At 40.5% G+C, this 24,648-nt stretch overlaps 2 protein-coding genes across 3 annotated transcripts in view; one reads left to right on the top strand and one right to left on the bottom strand.

Annotated features, from left to right (window-relative positions):
- Positions 1-17,849, bottom strand: part of SLC49A4 (solute carrier family 49 member 4) — a 99,014-nt gene extending 81,165 nt beyond the window's left edge. The window contains exons 1-2 of the mRNA XM_022567154.3: positions 17,260-17,849; positions 8,406-8,499 (exon numbers count right to left, since the gene is read on the bottom strand). Of these exons, the coding sequence (XP_022422862.2) occupies positions 8,406-8,499; positions 17,260-17,605 (440 nt within the window). The 5' untranslated portion in view covers positions 17,606-17,849. The remainder of the gene's footprint in view (positions 1-8,405; positions 8,500-17,259) is intronic.
- Positions 17,850-18,848: 999 nt separating this feature from the next.
- Positions 18,849-24,648, top strand: part of HSPBAP1 (HSPB1 associated protein 1) — a 50,473-nt gene continuing 44,673 nt past the window's right edge. Inside the window, exon 1 of one of the 2 annotated variants that reach the window (XM_022567148.2) lies at positions 18,849-19,203. In XM_022567148.2, coding sequence (XP_022422856.2) covers positions 19,146-19,203 — 58 coding nt within the window. In that variant the 5' untranslated portion in view covers positions 18,849-19,145. The remainder of the gene's footprint in view (positions 19,204-24,648) is intronic. The other variant, XM_022567145.2, reaches the window with a different exon arrangement.

Genomic DNA, 24,648 nt, shown 5'->3' with positions numbered 1-24,648 from the left:
ATGAACCCACTGGATGTAATAGAGAAGCCTACTAAATGTTTGAGGGAAGTGTATCACCAAAGACACCGCAAAACGGTTCTATGAAGCTTTAAGATGCTTGATTCCTAAAGTAATCCTGAGGTCCCCAAATCAGTATCAGGCAGAAAGTGAAACACAACAGCTGTGTAGCCCCTAAGAATGGCATAGCCTCCAACTTCAGGTGTATTCACTAAGAACAATGGACCAAAAAAGAGCCTTCCCAAGGACAAAGCCAAAATCACAAAGAACAATCAAAGGGGTCACTCCCAGAGAACCACAAAGACCTGATAGAAGCCAGAGACTCTGGATTTTGAGTTGGACACAATAACTGGACTGGACTGTGGGTCTTATCCTTTGAGGAAAGATGAATATGTTCTTTGCATGGGAAGAGGGGGTACATGGATACATGGAGACATTTGATAGCAGAGACTACTAACTGTCTCCTTACATCCATTCTCCCTTTCTTTTGTTATAGCATCCATGCATTTTTTGTTGTTATTTCTTAAATTTATTTTCAAACCAACTTTGTTACCTGGGACAGAGAACAAATCCTCCCACTTCTACAAAAAGAAATCAAATATGACATTCCATGGCAAAAATGAGACTTCCACAATCTTCCTAACAGGAAGTACTTGTTTCTAGCTGAGATTTCCTACCCAGAGGAGTACTGCTTAATTTAGTGCCAATTTAGTGCCTTGTACCATTATTTCTGTTTATGCTGTGATAGCTATATCTTTTTTTTTAAAGCATCCTTGCATTTTAACTGGGGGCATGGCTGCTGAGCTACATTTCCAGCTCCTCTTGCGGATACGTGTGGCCATGTACTAAGTCTGTACCAATGGGATGTGAGTAGAATTGATACATACAGCTTCCTAGTGATCACCTAAAGACGTAGTCACTTGCCCTGGATGTCCAATTTCCCCTTCCTGTGGGCTACAATGGAAGCACTGATGATGAGCCAGCTTTGACCACTTGGACAAGGATATCACCCCAGGGGATGTTAGAACAACAGAAAAGGAACTTGGGTCCCTGGAACAGAGCTGCCTACACGCCTGGAGCAGCCCACTATCTTTTAGACTGTTTCTTGGTAGAAAAATAAACTTCTATTTATTGAGCTTGTGTATTTTTTTATCTCTTTACACAGCTTAGCCTATGCTTTACAAATACACAGACTGTCAATAAATGTTGACTGCCGAGTTATGAATTTAAATAATGAAATCTGAAATCTGCAAACCAACATTTGTTAAGAATGTCTATTATGTTCATTTTCCCATTCTCTTTTCAGAAGTGCTTATATTTTTATATTATTTTATAAGTTAGATATCATATTTGCAACACATATTTTTCCTAGTTTGTATTTTAATTTTATGATTTCTTTTAGAAGCATGAGGGTTCAAATGTTTATGTAGTCAAATCTACAAATGCTTCCCTTATGATTTCTTTCACTGTTTTTATACTTGGAAAAGCAATCTCTTTAGGGATAAGATTAATTTTCCCTTACACTGTTTCATTTTAAATATGAAGCTCATCAATCCATCAGGAATATATTTTAATGCATGCTGTATGGTTAAGTATCCACATTTCTTTTTCTAATACGTAACCAATTTGCCCAAACACATAATAGATAAATCTATTTAATAAAATATGCTTTATTTAGTAACCCTACTGATTTATGTGTTTATTATTATATGTTAAATTATTACCAATGTCTACTTCTGGCCTATTTTGTTCCTGTAATCATTCTGTTGCAGATAAAATCATCTTTTACTTGTTTGTGCCTTTCCATATGAATAGGAAAAAAAAATCTATGGCAAATCTTTATTCAGAAGAAAAGAATAAACAGACATTTGCAACAGACTTTGAATATATTCTCCATAACTTTCAACTCAGTTTACTCTGAAAATCCTGTCAACATTTGTGATTATGATTATGTACAGTAAGGAGAGACAGGGTTATACATCAGGGAGGGGGTCTCAGGGGATTTCTGGATTTCTAACCTGGGTGATGGGTACATAGCTGTCTTTTTCATGATTATTTCACTCAACTGTACATAAATGTTTTATGTACTCTTCTATATGTATAGGATATTTAACAACAAAAAAAGTAAATTTAAAAATTCATATATGATATTATAGGTCCTTAGAAGAAATGTCTCAGAAATAATCACATTCCAAAGACAATCAAAAGGGAAAAAAAGCATCTTCCAAAACTCTAAAGATCACTTTACATATCTTCTATTGGCTTTTTCCCCTGTTAAATGCTTATTATGAGGAGTTAATCTCCTACCAATCTTTCTTATCTGAATCCTAGCTGACCATCATGGAGAACTATATTCATGAAATCTGACCTCTGGAGTTTTAAGAGTCAAATTGCAAATAAAACTATTAAATAGAAGATAAATCTTAATCTGCTTTAAAATAAGACATTAAAAATATTATGTGATTATACTGTAGGATGGGCAAGCACAATGCAGTTACTAGTTAAAGTGAGGATGCTACGCACCTAGGGCAGTCAGGTTGTCAAACTTAAAATGAGTATAAAATTAACTAAAGGAGCTTGTTAAGACTAAATGAGTAGGACTGGGGTGGGGCCCAGGGATCTGTATTTTTAATAAGCAGCTTATCTGTGGACCATACTTTTAGAACACACTGATCAGAATCCTATGTGTTTTACAGAGAAGAGTCTTCGTTCTTAAATCTACCAATTGTTCATTTTTATATGAAAGGGTTTATATTTCTATACTGGGGAAATTTACATATAACCCTTCCTTGCCTTTCCTTCTCTTATTCTCATTATTGAAGATCTGATGTGTTCATTTTAGTTTCTCTTAACTACTGTTTTCAGTCCAAAAGGTGATATATTCACATGGTAAAAATATTCTCAAGCAGAGAAAAGAGTATAAAACAAAAAGTAAATCTCCTTTCCACCCCAGACTTCCAGGTTCCCAGGCTTCCTCCTCAGAAACAACCAATGGTAATGGTTTCTTTCAGAAACAGTCCTTACCAAATACATCCCTCCCACTTTTTTCTAAGTATGAATATATTAAACATAACATTAAAAACTTTGTCTTTTATAAAACTCAATGATATATCTTGGAGATATTTCCAAATCAGCATTTATAGAACTTTCACCTCCTTTTCACAGCTACATACTATTCCACTATATACTTCACCATCACTAGTCCTTTGTGGAAGACATTTGGGTTGCATCCAGCCTTTTGCTATTACAGGCAAAGCCACACAAATGTGATTTTCCTTACAAACTGGTAGAGCTTTATATGTGGGCTAATTTTCTAGAATGACAAGTATTGGGTTAAAGGACATGTGCATTTTGAATTTGATAAATACTGCAAAAATGCCCTCTAAATAGGATGCCCCAAATTGCTTGCACATCAGCAATGCCTATAGTTCCCTATACCCCGGGCAACACAGCACATTATCATACTTTTTCATCTTTGCCAATAAACAACATATAATTGCTCTTTTAATTTTCATTTCTTTAATTATTTTTTAAAATGGTTTGCCTTTAAAAAAAAATTATTTATTTATTTACTTATTTTGGGCTGCGTTGGGTCTTCGTTGCTGTGTGCAGGCTTTTCTCTAGTTGCGGTGCACAGGCTTCTCGCTGTGGTGGCTTCTCTTGTTGCAGAGCACCGGCTCTAGGTGCACGGGCTTCAGTAGTTGCAGCTCGCGGGCTCTAGACTGCAGGCTCTAGAGCGCAGGCTCAGTAGTTGTGGCACATGGGCTTAGTTGCTCGGTGGCATGTGGGATCTTCCTGGACCAGGGCTCGAACCCGTTTCCCCTGCGTTGGCAGGCGGATTCTTAACCACTGTGCCACCAGGGAAGCCCTCATTTCTTTAATTATGATGAAGTGGTTGAGCATCTTAAGATTTGTATTTCAATTTCTGTAATTATTTGCTCATATCTATTACCCATTTTCCTACTGACTTGCTATTTTTCTTATTGATTTAACAGAGTTCTTTTCAACTAAGGAAATTATCCATTTGTCTTATTGTTGCAAACATTTCACAGTTTTTAACTTGCCTTTTGACTTTGTTTTATAATGTATTTAATCATGCAGATATTCTACATTTTTATGTAGTCAAAAGTATTAAGCTTTTCTATGGCTTCTGGGATTTGTGTCTTAGTTGGAAGGTCTTCCCCATTTTAAGATTATTAAAAACGAGTCTCATTTTCTAATACTTCTATGGTTCATTTTTTATATTTAAATGCTTGATCCAATTGGAATTAAGTGGTAAGGCAGAGATTTAGGGCTCTTCATTTTTTTTTTTCAGATAGCTGAGCGATTATCATAAAACCATTTACTAAACAATTCGTCTTTTCTAGTATGGTCATTTTAAATTTAATATTGCCAGCTACAAAGCATTTCACAATGGAGTGTATTTCTAGAAAATCTGTGTTTACTAGAACCATACTATTTAACTATCTAACACATGTTAGTAATCTATTGTTAATATTAATGAAAATTATACTGAATTGAAAGATAATATTATGAGAATCACTGGATAACCCTATGATTAAAAGCAGATATGACCTACTATAAGTTCACCTTCTAGAAGTTTGTAAATTGTTTACTGGGCATGCTATATCGTATTTCACACTATAAAGTAATGCCATCTGGTGCGATAGAGCAATGCCACCTGTAATGTTTTTGGTATGATTTGCTTCCCAATCATAGAAAACATGCTTTATAGTTCATTATTCTAAGTTCTTTATTTATTTGTGATGTTAATAAAAGTGGTAAAATAATTTTTCTTGAATTTTCATTGGTACTCTGCAGATGAAAGAAATATTGATACTATGAAGAGGTAGACCACAGTTAGGAAGGTGGTAATAATAGGTGTATTGAGGAAAGGGCTTGTCAGAAAGCTGCTACTCTCATGTCTTTAAGACTCATAGAAGATAAAATACAGGAAGTAAAGGGTGCAGGGACACTGTTCAGAAGGCTGGGTCAGAAGCTCAAAAAGCTCCAAGTGGAACAGGGCACAGAAAAAGATCGCTAAATACTTGTTTCAGTGCTAGCCAAATGCCTACTAAAGGTCTCTATCCCTTCCTCTTCAGTGTCATGGAGACTGAAGCTTAAAAGTGGTGATCTATTGAAACTACTAGTGAAAATACGCATTCTAATTGCAGCATTTTCATTTTAATAGCTGCATATGCATTGTTAATAATACTGCTCTAAAGAAATAATGTATGGACATAAAGTGAAGTCTCATTTCAAGGGGATAATATCTTAACATTCCTTATAGGTGAAGGCACAAAGACAGAAAATTCAACTTCTACTTCCTTTTTATGAAAGGTTCAATCTCTCTTTTTTTTTTTTTTTGCGGTACGCGGGCCTCTCACTGTTGTGGTCTCTCCCGTTGCGGAGCACAGGCTCCGGACACGCAGGCTCAGCGGCCATGGCTCACAGGCCCAGCCACTCTGCGGCATGTGGGATCTTCCCGGACCAGGGCACGAACCCATGTCCCCTGCATCGGCAGGCGGACTCTCAACCACTGCGCCACCAGGGAAGCCCTCTTGTAACTCTTTATTTTATTTCTCTTTCTTTCCTTTCCTATCTTTGTTTACATTTCTTTATGAGCTCTATTTTTCATACCATTTTCTCTACCAACAGAGTCAACTCTTTATTATTCCTATAATTTTATATCTGAAAAGAATATGAAGGGATATAAGATTAGAGAGAAGCAATAGAATGGATGGCACAAACAGAAGAAAAACTAATAAAAATACCAGTAGGCATTTTTAAGGAACTCATCGTTGAATTTAAGCTTACACTGAAATCTGTACTTAAAGACTGTAGATGCTTTAAAAAAACTGGATATTTGAAAAATTAAGAACATCTCAAACACAATGAAACTCATCTGTTAAAACCTCACTCAGAAGGATAGGAAATGAAGACCAATGTTCCACAGGAACCCAAATGATTCTGCTATCTGCCTTTTAAAATATGAAACACATGTACTCCAAATTTTCTGGAAAGATAACGTATTTTGAAAATTTGAAAAGGAACAGCATCTATTTTGAAGTGAAAAATTCTGTTCCAAATGAAAGCCAACATCTTATACCTAAAATCCATTCCTTCCTCCTCCTGTGCCCCATGTCTCTGTTAATGGAATCAACAATTTCAGAGTCTCCAGAGTGCAACCTCAATCATATCACCTCTGATATCTTTCTCTCATGTTCTCTCTCGCATCTGTGCTATCCTTTCCATTCCTACAACTTCCCAGGGCAAGGGAGTCATTCTGGACTCCTCACTTTCTCTTATTCCCTTTATTCAATCCACTGGCAAATCCTTCAAAATATAATCAGAATTTGACCACTTCTCACCACCACCACGGCCATAACTATGGCTCAAGCCACCATCATCTCTCACCTGGTTTATTTTACTGGTTCCCTACCTGGTCTCCTCACTCTTGCCCTAGACCTTCAACATCAGTCTATTCTCAATAAAGTAGCCTGTGACCATGGTCCTCAGCTCAAAGCTGCTAATGATTTCCTAGCTCAGAAAAAGGTGAAGTCCTTATGAGGTCTTTTTTTTTTTTTTTGCGGTACGCAGGCCTCTCACTGTTGTGGCCTCTCCTGTTGCGGAGCACAGGCTCCCGACGCGCAGGCTCAACGGCCATGGCTCACAGGCCCAGCTGCTCCGCGGCATGTGGGATCTTCCCTGCCCGGGGCACGAACCCATGTCCCCTGCATCGGCAGGCGGACTCTCAACCACTGCGCCACCAGGGAAGCCCCCTTACGAGGTCTTGAAGGACCTGGTCTCACACTCCCGCCACCACCCATAGCTGCGCTAGTCTAATTTCCTACCACTCTTCCCATGAAGTCTGGTTCAGCGGCTCCAGCCCCACCAGCCTCCCTGCCAGGTGTGCTCTTCCCTTCCCACCCTTTATACTTGCTCTTCTCTCTGCCTGAAATGCTTGTCCCTTACATAATGCATTGTCCATTCATTCCTTCAAGCTTTCTCCCCAAAACGTATCTTCCCAGTAAGAGCTTTTTTGCCCATTCTTTCTGAAATTTCACCATCCTTCCACTGACATTTCAAATCCTTCTTTCCTATTTTATTTTTCTTTCCATAGCACATACTATATATTTAACTTATTTATCTAGTTTATTGCCAGTCTCCCCAACTGGAATGTAAACTCCACGAGGTACAGATTTTTCTATTGTGTTTTCTGCTATATTCCCCATGTGCAGAAGAGAGCTTGGCACACAGGAGGAGCTCAGTGAATTTTGTCGAATAAATGAACTAATAAATGAATAAAGAAATAAAACAAAACAATGACTCCAGCTTGGGCTCTCACTGCATCTTTTCAGGCCTCCTGCTGGCACTCTCAACCCTCTGTAATCAATCCTACAGACTTCAAATCAATAGTTTACCTCATATACATCTGATCCTATTGCTGCTCAGATTAAGAACCTAAGTGGCTCCCAACTGTCCAGTGAGAAACTACAGTTCTACAGGATGGCATCAATATCCTTCACATTCAAGATACCCTTTTCTAAACTCATCTCTTCATATTCTATTCTTATGTCTTATTCTGTACACCAGTGTCTCCCAAACGTGAGTAATTTATGCTCCTTTTTAAGGGGAAAAATGTTCTCAATGGCTCTTAAGGTCAAATCCAAGGATCCCAGTTAGATAAACACTAGGAAACTGACATCCTGGTTAATAAAAATGTCTTTTAATTACAGATTATTATTGGTTAAAAAATCTTTTAATATTATAACCAAAAGGAAAACAAAATTTTTTAAATCTTCATATACCCTGCAGCCCCTGAGAATAAATCCATGGATCCCAGGTACAGAAATGCTGCTGTACAGAAATGAAGCTACCTACCCATCCTGGAAGAGGCCTGTGCTTACCTGCCTCTGTGCCTTTGTTTCTGTTGCTCCTCTACCCTGGAATATCATTCCCCTAACTATAGTTATCAAAATTCTACTTATCCTTCAATGCTTACTTTAATTATCACCTTCTTCATGAGCCCTTCCTTTTGAGATCCTCAGCCAAAACTTACCTTAGTCTCTTGGGGCAATTTTATAAATCTCCTATGGCATTAACTACATTCTTCTTCCTTATGTTATACTATTATTTTCCCATGGTTATAGCTCCCAGATAGTGTGAAGATTAACTTGTTCTCTATTTATTTACACAACAACTAGTATAGTGTCTTCCACATGACAACTAATAAATGCCCACTGAATTAATCATGTCAGGAAAAAAAATGCTACTATAAATATGACCCTCTACTGATCTAAAAAATGGAACTGTTTACTAACAGCTTATAACTAAACATATATAATATACTCATAACAAAAGAGAAAAACGTGGAGAAAAAATTTTAAGTTATTTATATGATTTACCTTCTTTTAAGCACTAAGTCTGATATAGGTATGCATCTTAGACCAGTTCCCAAAACCATAAGGAAAGATGTCAGAAGCACAGTTATCCGAAGACCTAAAAGGAAACAAAAATATCTGGATTATTTTCTATTTTCTTTTCAAGTAAGTCCATGTTAAGAACAAAGACTTTTTACTCAGTCATACTGGTATTATATTCTAATACAGCTTTTCTCTACAACTCCCAATATGGGGAAAGAAACCCTCTCATGCTGAAAATGAAATGATTCTAACTTTAATAGAAAACTTGAATGATCACATCGAGGATAGAGGAAAAAGTTCTATTAGCTCCGGTTTTTCAAAATGAATAGCTAGAATGCTTTGCTCAGATATAACAATAAAAAATACAGAAAATAATTTTAAAAGACAAGGTATTTTAGTTTTATATCTCAAATATAAAATTTCTAATTTTCGAATGCAAGCTGTTAATAAAAAAATTCTAAACTGCCCCTGAAAAGTTTTTTAAGATGATAGAATGCTTTAAATTTTCTCAAAAAATGACAAGTGGCCGATTACTTCTTTTATCTTATAATGAGAACAAGTTTGTTACAGGGTCTTAGGAGATGGTCCATTAGAACCCTCTGATTATTAATACAATAATAGTCTTTTAATTTTTCTTGATTCATTGGATGGCTTTCAACTTATAGAATGATGCTGTTAAAAAAAAAAGCATGGTTTAGGGTTTTAGATAATGCGGATCAGATAGCTTTTCCCTTTGTATTCCAAATACAATCAATTATTTTGAAAATATGCACCAATGGTCGGTTACATGGATAACAGGGCAAAAGAGAATATAAAATATAAAAACAAGGTAACCACATGTAAAATAGATAGCTAGTGGGAAGCAGCCACATGGCACAGGGAGATCAGCTTCGTGCTTTGTGTCCACCTAGCGGGGTGGGATAGGGAGGGTGGAGGGAGACGCAAGAGGGAAGGGATATGGGGATGTATGTATATGTATAGCTGATTCACTTTGTTATAAAGCAGAAACTAACACACCATTGTAAAGCAATTATACTCCAATAACGATGTTTTAAAATTTTTAAAATAGAATGTGAAAAAAACCAAGGTAACCAAAACTAGACACAATAGTCTCTCTATGGCAGAATAATATAACAGGACTACATCTTCGTACTGTTGGAATGCTGCATTTTTCTATTACTAAGTCAATGCTGCCTTACTGCTTGTAGCAGTCACAGAGGTGGCTTACACTGAGTATGTGGCAAAGGTGGCAACATTTCTTACAATTTTTCCCAAACTCAGCACCTCCTTGAAACCATTTCACAGTGAATAGACTTAAACTATTTAATGCAAATTTTCTTTTTTTTGTTTCAGATCTTTCTTTATTTTGGCAAGGGGAGACGGTTAAATGTTTGGTTTTCAAAGGGCTTCTCTGCTTGAAGGAAATTGGAAGTCAACAAAACTATAATTATGCAGATTAAACACAGCAAGAAAAATAAACTTGAGATTCAGATCAGGCACACACACGCTACATTGAGGGTAATTTGTGATATGAACTGAGCTTTATATGATCTGAATATGATTAATGTAATTTGGCAGAAGTAATCCGGTAGAAAACTGTGCTTCTCAGGAACAAGTAATGCATACATACTGCTCATTTACTGTGTCTACTAACAGAACACAGATTTTAAAACCACATTATAGCCACAGGAAATAGAGTGTAATTAATAAAAAGAACATTCATGGTCATAAATATCCTAAACTTGCAAAACGTTGCTCTTATAAGGTTATACTGGGTGCCCTATGAGATAAAATTTTATAGATTTGGGACTATAAGGCTTACATTCAACATGATGTTTATTTTTTTCTAATATTTGGTTTGTAATTAAGGTAAACAGCCACCAAGTGGGCAGTGGGACCCTGTTTATGGCCCTACGGTCCAAATAACTAGGTTTCCTACTACAACTGCTGAAAGCTAGCACACTTTTTTACTCAATTATGACTTTTATCAAACATATGACAATACAACAGCTAATATAAACTTTTAAGAATAAAGAAGTTGTGAAAAGCTGATTATTATAAAGCAACCTTGCAGGTACAACTTGTGGCTTGCTTACTTTTAATTGTTGCCAAGTATTACTTAATCCACCTCAGCTGCTGCTCAGTTTTGAATAGAATGCTTTCTTGATCTCATTTGGATCTTGACAAGGCAGGGCTCTGCAGTTCCGTGTAATCAAAAAGATAACAACTGACTTTGGGAAGGAGAGGTATGAGGACCCCAGCAAAATATGCTTATGAGACATCTAGGACCTTCATATAAATAGATCCCAAGTGATTACAGTACTAGGATGTGAGTGCAAAAACCATCTGATGAAAGGTACGGGAATAATTTCAGAAAACCAAACATGATTGAAAATAAAAATAAATTCTACTCAAATATGGCATCCAGACTCTGCAGGAAGCCCCCTTCCAATGGATGAGATAACTCCTTATGCCAGGAACCTATTGGGTACAGGAAGAGAGTCTCCACAATCGGTGCCTAAAAACATGATGGCAAAAAAAAAAAAAACCAAAAGTAAAAAAACACCCCACCACACAAACTATGTGTAGTAGATGCATGGAAATGAGTTTGATCTGCTAAAACCACCCTTCCCAGGCCCCACACTTCCATCAGCTGGAGTGAAGCTCTGCTTGCGCCTGGCAAGACCACCTGTCCCTACCCTGAACAGCTACAGCCTGGCCTCGCCACCCCGATCTGCCTTGGACACCAGGAGGACTAACCACATCATGCCTGCTTTTCCTGTTCACACTGGTCACAAGAGACCCAAGATTCACAGGTCATCCTCGTCCCAACAGGGCTTCATGCATACCCAAATCCGACCTCATCTCTGCCAGCGCCTCAACTCCCCAGATCTTTCCACTGTGACTCCTGGAGCGCTCAGAATCAGCGGATCAGTAGAATCCCTATATTTTCAAGCTCTTCACCGTCTTCACCTTTTTACTACTCTGAAACCTCTTCCCTGAGGACAGTGCTTCCCCAGCCCCTTCCAGATCATTGTTACTCCCTCCCCACTAAAGCTCCCAGGCTTCTCTCTATGCTTTGATTTCCTCTGGTTTAAGCACTATGATTACGAGGTGCCTTGCTGTAGTGTTAGGCACGCTGAGATTTGCTTGGTGTGGTTTTTTTCTTCATGCTGTTTCCTCAAACTGGACTCTTGAATTTCTTAGATTTCTGGGTTTATGGATATCATCAAATGTGGAAATTTTTCTGCCATTATTTCTTCAATTTTTCCTCCCCATTTTATCTCAATCCATGCCCTCTCCCTTTACCAATCTCTTCTCATCTGGGACTCTAATATGTATATTAGGTCACTTAAAACTGTCCTGCTCCCTGATACCTGTGGTTTTTTGGGGTTTTTTCCTATGTTCCACTTCGGATAGTATTTATTACTACATCTTCAAGTTTGCTAATCTTTTCTTCTACAATGTCTAATCTGCTCTTAAATCCTGTCCAGTGTACTTTTTTGGTCTCAGACACAGATTACATTTTCATCTCCAGAAATTTAATGTTGGACTTTTTATGTCTTCCATGTCTCTCCTTAACATGCTTTGTTCTGTCTTCTTGAATATATGTAGTATGTTTATTCACAGCAGCTGCGTCGATGTCCCTGTCTATTAATTCTATCATCTGTAATATTTCTTGGTCTGTTCTACTGATTGCTTTTTCTCCTCTTTATGTGTTGTATTTTCCTCCTTCTTTGCACGTTTGGTAATTTCTGATTTAGATGTCAGGAATTCTGAATTTTGTTGGGTGATGGATTTTTTTTTCAACTCCTTTAAATATTTTTGAACAATGTTCTGGGATACAGTTATTTTTAATCTGTTCAAGCAGTACTTTTAAGCTTTACTAGGTGGAACCAGAGAAGCCTTTAGTTTACAGCTCTTGTTTGTCTTTACTGCCGAGGCAACACCCTTCTGAGTATTCAACCAAACTTCCTATGTATTATGAGGTTTTCCCATTCTGGCTATTGGGAATGTGAACAATTCCCAGCCTTATGTGAACTGCGAGAATTTTTCTGCCTGTTCCTTTTTTGTAGGCCTTTTCTCAGACTTAAGTAGTTTCTTCATGTGTAACTGCTAATCAGTGTCCAGCTGAAGACTCAAGAGGAACTCCCTGCAGATCTAGAACTCTCTCTCTGTGAACCCTTTTCCTCTCTGGTACTCTACTCTAAGAATTCTAGCTATGGTGGCCTCTTAAGACTTCTCAACTGTCTCCTCGACTTGGGAAAACTGTGGGGCTCTGTTTGAACTACAGATCTCTGGGAGAAGTAATCTTAAGGATCACTGACCTCTACCTTTTGTCCAATGTCTGAAAACCACTGTTTCGTATACTTTGATTTTTCTGTTTTTAGTTGTTTAAGATGGAAGGATAAATCCAGTTCCTGTTAATCCATCACGGCCAGAACAGCCTTTGATCCAATTCTATCTGACTGTCATACTCGCCACTCCCTGCTGCAGTTGTCTGCAGACCACCACATACCTGCCTCCGCGTCATTCGCCCTCATGGCTTGAAACTGTTTTGGCTCGTTATTACTCCTGAGGACACTACTTTTTTCATGAATCTGGTGACTTCAATACCAGATATGATCCTTTCAATATCCTGCCCTCTCAGTCCCCTGACTTGTTATTCCACAGTCATGCCCTCTACCCTACCTCGGCTGTCCACTCTCTTTGTTATACTGTGACCTTATCTTTACCCTAATTGCGTCCACGACATAATCCCAATTTCAAGCGTCCCATTCTTCAACCATGACCTCCTCTCCTTCCCACTCATTCCTTCTAGTACTCTAAATTCTTCGTCGATTGGGAATGACAATTTTGGAGCCTACTACTTTTTCTTATCTACCTCAGGTGTTTCCTTTTCTTCTTTACCCGGTTTAGATTCCGCGGTCCGTTGTTATATCACTCTCTACACAATCCTCTACTCCTAGCCTGCACTCTCTTAGTCCTACACACCTGGCAAACCTCAACTCTGGTGATCTCTCTCTCTGCCAACTCTGCTCATGCCTGTGCTTGCCCAACAGAACAGGCTGGAGGAAAACAAACGGCCGTGCTGATTGGTCTCACTTGAAATTAATGCCCATTCACTTAAAGCAGGCCCTCTGAGCTGCCCGACAATCCCACTACAATTTTCTAGTCCGTGTGTTCTCTCCTTTCCTAGGAACTAGTACTACAACTTATCGTGTCTCCTCAATCTTCCAAGAAGTGTTCTCCTATCCTCACTGTCAGGTGGTAATTTTGCTTTCTATTTTCTGAGAACTGTAAACAAAGATAACTCCCACGAGCTCCTACTACCCACCATGTGCATCCATATCTATACACTCTACCTTTTCTTCTGTTGCTACTGAAGAATTAGCTGTCAACACTTCTATCTAAGGCCAACCTGTCTACTTGTACTCTGGAGGACTGCATCCCATTTTGCTTAGTCAAGGGCATGGCTACAGCAGTTCTTCCCCTTCCCTCCAGCACTGTCAATTTCTCCCTTTCTACTGGATCCATTAGGATACTGCATTCCAGAGATATGCTTTAGTATCTATCTTTTTTTCTCTTTTTTTTTCTTTCTCTTTTATCTTTAAAAATACTTTCTCAGTAGCCACATTCCCCCTGGCTACTCCCTCATTTCTCTGCTGCCCCTTAAAGTGTGTTTGACATAATGTCTACACTCGTGAACTCACCCCCACCACTCCAGTGAGACTATTCTTTTAAAGGATACCAAAGATTTCCATGTTGCTAAACCCAAGGCTCTACTCTCAGTCCTCACTAGCTGGTTCATCCTTATCTTCCCAAGCTCTGAATGTTGCAATGCCCCTGGGCTCAGTCTTCTGAAGCAAGATCCCTCTCCACAGGTGATCTCACTCAGCTCCAAGACTCTAAATACCATTATAGGTTGACAAATCCCAAATCTATTGCTCAGGGAATAAACTGACAGTTTAGCTTGTCCTACGTCTAATAGGCATTTCAGATTCCTGATCTGCATGCCATCTACCCCCAAATGCTCCTTCCACAATCTTCTACATCTCAGTAAACTGCAGCTTGGTTCTCCCAATTACTAATGCTAAAAAAGTTGAGAAACATCTTAAATCTTCCCCTTTTCTCACACTCCACCTCTGCCTATCCATCAACAATACTCAAATCCTTCACTACTATCACCCCAGTTGGAAGTCAGCATCAGCCCCATCTGAGCTGTTCCAACAGCCTCCCAACCGGTCTCCCTGCTCTGGCTCTTGTTCTCAAGACAATAGCAGAGTCGTCATTTTACTCTTCTGCTCAAACCTTCCAGTGGAGTGAGCCCTCCTCACTCCTTCAGGCCAGCGTCCTTACAGTGACCTAGGAGGCCCTGCATGATTTCAGCCTCTCACCACCTCTCTGGCGTCACCTTCTACTGTGGTTTCCCTTATGGCTCAACTCAGCCACAGAAGCCTCATTGCTCTTTCTCGAATATGCCAAACAAGTTTAAGACCTTTGTCTTTGTCCAAAACAGTCCTGTCCAGAATTGACAAGGTAGGTTTCCTTTTCCCCTCAGGTCTCTGCTCAAACACACATTATCAGTAAGTCCTTCCCTGACAGTCTAGAGAGAGTATCACCCAATCACATCCCCTTTCTCTCTTGCCTTGTTTCATTTTCCTCTAAAACATTTATCACCATCTGACACACTAAATATTTAATTTTATTGTTGTTTTTGCCTGACTCTCCTCACTAGAATGTAGGCTCCATGAGGACTATCTCCCTAGAGCTTGGCACAAATTTAGGTGTTATCACCTTGTTGAAATTTTCTTCACTAAGCTTCTAGGGCACACTCACTTTTGGTCTCCTATTATCTCACTAGGTAGTCCCCTTTTATCTCCTTGCTGGAAAATGAAAAGGACTGAGAGGGTACAAAACCGATTTCAGAAAGATACCTGGTCTTCTACTAAGTTGGGTGGACCCATGGCAGTAGGAAGACCAGACCTATCCTCTAGGGAGAAAGATACTTTAGTACCCAGGGATACCAGGAACTTACTTTTATGTATGCAAATAGGACATAGGCAGCAGGACAGCCAACATATGGAAGGAAACTGGCTTTCTCCTACTGAAAAGGAAACCACTTCCTAAGTGAGAGAATTTTAAATTTATTTTTTGTTGCTCTAACCAACAGAAAACATAAAATAGAATTCACCATATAGTCATAGAAACTCTGAAAGAACTCCTAAAGTAACTTATTTTATAAAGAGAATAGGTAGTCCCTAATTTATCTGGCCGTGGATAGTAGATATAATTATAATAAAAAGGACAAAATTAACATTTTTGTACCATAAAAACAAGGCTGGCTAAATTTAGGGAATAATATTGAAAAATGCTCCTGATAAAAAGTTAATAAAAATAAACAATAAAATAGCATTTCCCCTTAAGTTATCCAACCTTGTAAGGAATGACAGAGGAACTGTCACAGATTGAAGGAGATTAACAAGAAATAACAACTAAATGCAATTTGGGACCCTCGACTGAATCTTGGAACAGGAAAAAAAAAAAAGACACTAGTGGAAAAACTGGTGAAATCCAAATAAAGTCTAAACTTAGTTTAAAAACAAACAAATCCAAACAAAGAAAACCTCCATTCAGTACAAGAAACGCTTCCTCAGCATCCAGCACATATCTCTGCCTAAGTACTTGCTCTACCTGGAAGTTCCACACCTTCCAGGGCTGGACGCTTTCATTGTTAGAAGGTTCTTCCCTGTATCCCTTTGAGTTACAGCCCTTTGTAACTTCACTCAGTTTAGTTCTTCCTTCTAGAACTATGCACATTAAGCCTAATTCCTCATTTACTTGGTCTTCACATATTTATATTCTGCCTCAAGTTTCTTTTTGAAGCTTGGCACACCCAATTCCCTTCATCTGACACATTATGATTTTTACATCCTTTACATTCTTGTCACACAACTTTTAAAGCTCTCCAGTTTGCCCATGGCCTTCTAAAAATTAACGCTCAGAACTGAACACTAGGATAGAGCATTTCAAACTATTTCTCTTGTTTTAGATACTACCCTTCTGCGCCTAAAACTGTGCTGCACTTTTTAGCAGCTACATCACATTGATCATGAATCATTTACCCATACTTGTGTGGTGTAATTCAATACCTAATCATTCAATCCTATGACCTTTTTTTCTCTTCACAGAATCATACTGGCAAGTTGGTAACGTGAGATGGCTGTCCAAAGTATTCTCTATGAAAAGAGAGTCTTCATTCATCTGCAAGCTTCATCTGAGAGTTAAAAATCTCAACTGACACTTGCACCTAGTCACATACACACACTTTAAAGCTGCTGTGCACCATTTTCCAGAACCATTTTCCAGAAACCAAAGCGTCAGATCCGAGTTCCCCAACAGCTCTTCCTGGGCTTGAGTTCATCTATTATGCAAAGCCAGCTCATTACTTCCCTGTATCTGAGCATCATCAGTCTATTTTCTGACCTTTCACCCTCAAAATCCCCAAATCCCTTTGAAGTCAAAGCATCAGTCATTTTTGTCAAGTGTAAAAAACACACATAGCACGTGCACGGGGATGCTCTGATGTCCAAATATGCAAAAACTTGAACATTTAGCGCTCGCTTAATCCCTGCTGTTGCATAATTGGCCTTGATGAAAACATTGAATCTACAAAGAAGCCTTCCCTCATTTGTCGCTTTGGGGACAGAGTGTTCCTAGTCAGGAATGGGATGCCAGCAACATTCGGTCACCTCACACAACCCCTAAAACGAAGCCGAGGGAGGCGGCTCCCTAGGGGTGACATCGCCGACCGGCGCTCCCGGTACCCCCTCACCTCTCTTGTCCAGGAGCCACATGAACGCGAAGCAGGGCATGAAGCCGATGGGCCCCCAGAGCACGAGGAGCGCGATGTCCCAGCTAGAGAAGCCGTAGGCCTGGCGCGCCGAGTTCTGGATGGGGCCCCAGGTGTTCCAGACCAGGCCCTGCACGAACCCCAGCAGCGAAAAGAGCAGCAGCACGAGCCAGCGGCGCCCGTACACCCTCCCGGGACTCGGGGCTGCCGCGGGCAGCGCCGCCGCCGCCGCCTCCCCCCTGCTTCTCCAAGCAGCCCCCGGCGCAGGCCCGAGCCCGGGTCCCAGCAGCGGTTGCCGCTCCTCCTCGCTGCTCCAGCCCGAGCCCATTACGACGCGCGGCCCCCGGGGCCGCTTTCCAGCGCGGATACTGTCAGAGAAGGTGGAGGCCGAGGTTGCTTTGGTCGCCCTCGGCCTCGCGGCCGCGTTGCTGCGCCTGCGCCGCGCGAGCCGGCCCCGGTCCGGGAGGCGGGGCAGGTGCGACGGGCGAGGAGGGGGCTGGGGTGCGGAGCCGGGCTAGCCTCTCGCCGGGCGGCGGAGAGAAAACCTCGGCGAAAGAGGGAGTGGAGCCGGTGTCCCAGAGCGGGGATCGGGAGGAATTGGGAAGGCAGGGAGGAGCGCCGCTGAGCCCCAGGAAAAGGAAACTCCCGGAGGGGCTGTAGTACAAGGGGCTGGGCTAGGAACCCGGTATTGCTGGGGGAAGTGTACAAGTTTACGTCCTGTGCCTAATAAACAACTCGGAGATCTCCAGTCACTTAAGCCATATATTGCTTGCTTCTATATTGGGTTTATTCTCATTTCTGTTGGGTTTATAACTTCATAAATTAGAGAGGGAGATAGGATAAGATTTAGGCGTAGTAGGGAACCCAGAGGATTGCCGCATGAAAATCATTTGTTTTTTATGTACAGTAAGTACAGCCCTGTTTAATCAGCCATTTTTTGTGTGCTTTACATACCCAATGAGGAAATTAAAAACGAGTCAATTTCATTCATGTATATATACGATATAGATCTCTTTCTACTATTTTGCCTGTTATTAACAAGAGCAGTAAAGATATTTTGATTAAAGCTGAAAGATTTTTGCCCCCAAATGACCTAGATTCATCTCCAGTTATTATGATTTTGACTACACAAAGAGTAAACGAGAAGAGTGGAGGTTGTCGATCTCTTGACCAAGCAACCGGTTATTTTGATATACAAATCCAAAAGCCTGACAGCTGTCGGTTAGTGTCCTTGAAAACCTAAGTCAAACGATTTGGTTTGTTTTGGTCGGGAAATGAGTCACAGGCAACTCAATCAAAGAACATGCGCCTGAGGTTCACATTGCCCGGTAGCCACGAAAGCCAGGTGGATCATTTTGCTGCCAGACGGGCAAGAGTCGGGAACAGAAAGGGAAGAGAAGCGTGAGCTCTCCTGATATCCAAGGCTAAGAGCGACTGCAGAGTAAGCAAACGCAGAGCCACTTTCCACTGCTCCGAGCCCCACAAAAAGCAAACCATTCCCTAAAACTCCAATATTGTTGGGAGGAAGAAAGCTCCAAGGCGAAAAGGAAGGACTTGAGGAAAACCAGAAAAGAAGCCAAGAAACGTCTACACCGGAAGACGATTACGGTCTGGGGAAAGTAAAAAGCACCACAACCGCGACCACGTGCTTACACTTCCACCACTCAAGAATCAAAATAAACCGCGTGGCCCCGCCCAGTGCCCGTCACATGACTTTCACGCGCGTGCCGCTTCCGGAAGAGCCCGGTAGCAGCCGCTGCGACTCTTTCCTCTGCTGCGGCTTCAGACCCCGGGTTTTGGCCTCTCTCTGACCCGGCTCCCGCTCCACTTCACTTTTGGGTTTGGGTGGAGCCCGTGTAGTGATCTCCATGGCAGCAGACTCCGGGGCGTTCACTAATGAGGACTCTGAATCTGGAGAGGAAGAAGGTAGGTGCTAGGCAGAACTCAGACCGTGAGTACAACGCTGTGCCAGCTGACTCTTGGCACCTCTCATGTGGCCGTTTGTCCCTTCGGCCCTGCAGTAAGCTATGAGGAAAACTATTTGCTTTCTACTGAACGTGGCTTTTTTCAAATTGTAGCACCCAGATTTTTGATCATCGTATAGGTCCAGTATCCCCCCATCCTGCCAGTGCTGTTTCACACATGAGGGTGTTGTGACTGTTACAGTAGATTGAACCACCCTTGAGATAAGTGGAGCTATCTGGGACTTTTGTGAACAGGAGTATGATTTCAGTGGAATCCTGCTTTAGAGAACGGATGAAGTTTGAAAGCCGGTGAGCCTGAGATCCCTGTTAGCATTTATTGAATGATTGCTCCGTGCCTGGCACTGTTCTGGGTACTGCCATGGGATCCAGAGACTAACAATGCCTTTTCCCGGTTGAGTAGAGGGGCCTGGAAAGGAAAAAGAATGACTAATGCCTGGTAACGTGAATACTATTAGTGCACACTGAAAAAGTCCTGGGCAAATTGATGACATTATAAAATGAAAATGGTCAACCTCTTGAGTATTCACTCAGTTTGGGCCTGAGATCCTTCTGATCCTCTGTTTCTATAGTAACCTTACTTTCTTTCCCCAATGACAATTCCCCAAACTCTTTATATCCTCTCTTCATCTCTTCCTCACGCCAGCTGATGACTTTGCACGTCAGGTCAACTCTGCATCTAATCTGTCTACTTTTTTCCTCCTTCTCTATCACACCTTTGTCCACATCATCCACATTTCTCACCTAAACCACTACTGTATCTTCGGGCCATGTGTCCCCGTTTCCTTTCTTGTGCCCCTCCAATCCCTTCTCCATTCAGTGGCAAAAAGTGACACTCTCTTACTCAGAATTCTTCAGTGAAATCCATTGCACTAAGAACTTAGGTTAAAATCCAAACTCCTAACCACGGCCTACAAAAATCCTTGGTCTGGGTTCTGCTGATGTCTCCAGGAGCATCTCTTGTCACTCATCACCTCCTCTGCTCTTACCTGCTTTTCATATAACTGACTTCTTAGTCTTCAGATTTTAAGGTATGTCACCACCTGAGACCTTACCAGATTAACCTATCTAAAACAGTCATCGTAGTTTTCCCCTGACCCTTACCCTAGATGTTTTATAATATGGCATCCTGCTTCCTTCATTTCACTTATCACAATCTGTAATTACTTGTTTATTATCGTTTCTTCCCTTAGACCTTAAGTACCTTGAGGGCAGAACATATATCTGTGTTATTCACAGCGTTTGCCCAAGCAGCAAGTACAATGTCAGGCTCCTAGGGGGCACTTAATACATATTCGTTGAGTGAATGAATAAGAGAACCCCGTGCCAAGTCCAGAGGCAGGAGGAGAAAGAGCATGGCATAGTCCAGGAACTGAAAGAAGTTGGTGTAAGGAATGTAAGAGACAGGGATCCTGAAGGGCACCTTATACCAAGTTAAGGAGTCTGACAGCGTGAAGCCTTTGAGGAGCTTTAGGTGGGGGAGTAATGGGGGAGTAACACAATAAGATTTGCTTTTAGGAAGATCACTGTGGCTGAAGGGTGGAGGATAGCTTGGAGGGAGAAAGACTGAAGGACAAGGTACTTAAACCCCCTTAGCCACAGCATCCTCCTCTCTAAAGTGCATAACTATTGTGAAAATTAAAGATACTTGTAGATCATCTAGCATAAATGTCTGGCAGGAATTACATATTCAATAATGGTAACTATCTTTATTGTTAATAAAAAGTGCTGGCATTGGTGACTGACTGATGTTGAAACTGAGCGAAAAGAAATTGGAAATATCTCTGAAATTTTTCAGCCTGAGAAAACTACATGTAAATTAGGAACCTGAAGAAGAAGGAGGTGGTTGGGAGCACTGTTGTGTTTTAATGTGAATGCATAACATTTAGGTTTGGGAGGATGATGCAAAAGAAGATGTTAAGCATGTAGCCGGGGAAGAGGAGGTTTTTATTCTTTATTCAAATACCATAAATTCACCCTCGTAAAATGTTTTTTAGTATGTTCACAAAGTTGTGCAGCCATCACTACTATAATTCCAGAACGTTTTCATCACACCAAAAAGAAACCTGGTTCCTATTAGCAGTCACTCCCCATTCATCCTCTCTCCATCCACTGGCAATCACTAATCTACTCTGTCTCTATGAATTTGCCTGGTCTGGGCATTTCATGTGAATGGAATCATACAATATGTGGCTTTTTGTGTCTGGCTTCTTTCACACAGCATAATGTTTTCAAGGTTCATCTATGTTGTAACATGTACCAGTACTTCACTACTTTCTGTGGCTGAATAATATTCTGTAGTATGGATATGCCATATTTTGTGTATCCATTCATCAGTGGGCATTGGGTTTCCACTTTGGGGCTGCTATGAAGAATGCTGCTATGGACATTTGTTTACAAGTTTCTGTAGGAACATATGTATTCAGCTTCTCTTGGGCATATATCTAAGAGTGGAATTGTTGGGCTATGTGGTAATTCCATATGTAACTTTTTGAGGAAACTGTTGATCCTTAATCTTGAAGTCCTAAGGAGAACTGATGAAAGTATGGATTTGCTCCCCTGAACAATATAGCGTGTACACATTTTTGCAGGTGACTTCAAATTTTTGTATTAAAGGATTCTCCAAATCCTGTCTGTGGAACTTTCAACCCTACTTTAAACTGTCATCCTCCCCAGAAAAACCACTTTGGGGTGACTGCTTATTACCATTACAAAGTAAGTTAAATGGGCAAAACCCTACTGGAAGAGAAGACTTTGCTTTAAATTAGATAAGGCTTATGTGGATAAAGGGTAAGAAAAATACATACATCAAATAAATGCATGTGGAAGTTTCACTATGTTTAGTATAGTAACGAATATTGTGGGGGTCATAGAAAAGTTAATTTTTGAGCAAACTTATTACCACTCCATTATCAAAAAATATTTGAATGTACACTATGAACAGGAGACTCTTTTGTACAGTGAGGTTAAAGACAGTTCTTGCTCTAAAATACCCTATAAATATACTTTTGGGGAAAAGAACACAGATTAAAAGACTTGTAGTATAATACATATTCGCACGGCAGGAGGCAGTTAGATGGGTTGTAAATATTACACACATTACATGATTTGGGTGTGAGAGGAGAAAGAACAAATACAAATTGGATTGGTCTGTGCTTCTGCGAGTAATTTGAAGGTTTGGTGTACAGTCCTCACTCTGCACGCAGCCTCAGGTCCCACAGGCCTACTCTAAAGGACTTGAGCGCTCAAGAGTTCTGGTATTCTCAGGGGTCCTGGAACTGGTCCCCCTCGGATGCTGAGGGACAACTGTAGTTTGAATATGGAAATGAATGGAAGAAGTTGTTTCTGGCAAGGAGAGGCCAGGAGTGGAAGTGAGTGGAGAAAAGCCCAAGGCACATAGAGGGCAGAGGGTGGGGAAAAAAGCGAGGAGACAGACTGGTGCTACTGGAGTGGAATGTGCAGGGTACACAGCTGAAAGGAGGAAGATTATGTCCTTGGAGACCAGAGAGGAGCAGGGTGAACCAGAACGTTGAAGTGAAGAAGGAAGTCGTGGGTTTCACTTTTCTCAGAAGAACAGGGTAAGGCACCACCCTGAGTGAGGGAGTGGAGAGAGGTATTGGGGATTTGAGAGTGAAGAAGCTTTGTCAAGTTGCTGTTGGGACAGGGGTGATTAGGAGTCAATTAGTGGCGAATAGTGTGATCGGGAGCTGGAGAGGGAACCAGTGGAGGTGAGCATGAAATCGTGGAACTGATCCCTTTGTTTTGAGACTGCTGTGAGCATGCTCAATAGTTCATTTTACAAAGGTGGAGAAAACAAATGGTTAATCTTAGTAAAGTTTTATGCACTGTTAAAAATGAGCTGTGAATTCAGAAAACATTTATTTGGTGTTAGTTTATGCCAAGCCCTATGCTAAGCTCTATGGATATCAAAGTAACGGGTTTGCTTCCAAGGATGTGATTTTTTTTTTTTAACTGAAGTATCGTTGACATACAATATATTATTTTCACGTATATTACATAGTGATTTGACATTTGCGTGCATTATGAAATGATCACCACAATAAGACTAGTAACCATCTGCCCCATACAAAGTTATTGCAATATTATTGACCATGTTCCTTATGCTGTATATTATATCGTTGTCATGGCTTATTTATTTCATAACTGGAGGTTTGTACCTCTTAATCTCTCCTTCACCTTTTTTCCCCCACTCACACCTTCCTCCCCTCTGGCAAAACCACCTGTTTGTGCTGTGTCTATGAGTCTGTTTTTGTTTTGTTTGCTTGTTTGTTTGTTTTGATTCCACATTAAGTAAAATCATATGGTATTTATCTTTCTCTGTCTGACTTGGCATAATACCCAATAGATCCATCCATGCTGTTGCAAATAGCAAAATTTCTCTTTTTTTTTTAATGGCTGAATAAAATTCCATTGTATGTATATGTACCACAAGGATGTGTTATTTTTTTTGTCTGAAGTAACAGCTTGGAAATTATTAAAAACAAACACGAGTAAGCAGAGCACAGAGGATTTGGGGGACAGTGAAAATACTTCGTAGCATATTGTAGTGGTGGATATATGTCATTGTACTTTTCAAATCCATAGACTGCACAACACCAAGAGTAAAACCTAAGATACACTGTCGACATTGGGTGATTATGATGTGCCAGTTTAGGTTCATCTTTGGTGAAAAATGTACCATTCTGGTGAGTAATGTTGATAATGTGGAGGCCATGTATGTATGAGGGGAGTGGGTATATGGGAACTTTCTGTACTTCCCCCTAATTTTGTTTTAAACCCAAAACTACTCTTAAAAAAATGGACTTAAACAAACATGAAACTACTTACTGTTAAGAATCAACTTGAATTCTGAATGTGAGATGTTACTTCTAGGATCATACATCGGTTGAAGCGTTTCAGTGAAATTAAAAATCAATACTTTGAATCTGTCTTTCAGACTGAGACTGTATTTGTTTCCATTGGGCTCTGATAGTTTAAAATTTTTTTCTGATTAATTTTTTAAATTGAAGTATAGTTGATATATAATATTATATTAGATTCAGGTGTACAACATGATTCAGCATTTTAACAGATTGTACTCCATTAAAAGTTATTACAAGATAGAGGTTCCCTGGTGGCGCAGTGGTTAAGAATCCACCTGCCAATGCAGAGGACAGGGGTTCGAGCCCTGGTCCAGGAAGATCCCACATTCTGCGGAGCAACTAAGCCCGTGTGCCACAACTACCGAGCTTGTGTTCTAGAGCCCGCAAGCCAGAAATACTGAGCCCACGTGCCACAACTACTGAAGCCCACACCCCTAGAGCCGTGCTCCACCACAAGAGAAGCCACCGCGGTGAGAAGCCCGTGCACCCCAACGAAGAGTATTTCC

This window comes from Delphinapterus leucas, chromosome 4 (genome assembly GCF_059928025.1).
Source record: "Delphinapterus leucas isolate spDelLeu-1000000601 "Yukka" chromosome 4, BTC_Dleu_Yukka2, whole genome shotgun sequence".
Classification (NCBI taxonomy): Eukaryota; Metazoa; Chordata; class Mammalia; order Artiodactyla; family Monodontidae; genus Delphinapterus; species Delphinapterus leucas.
Note: the sequence above shows the minus strand (reverse complement) of the source record. Positions and strands in the feature narration are given on the sequence as shown.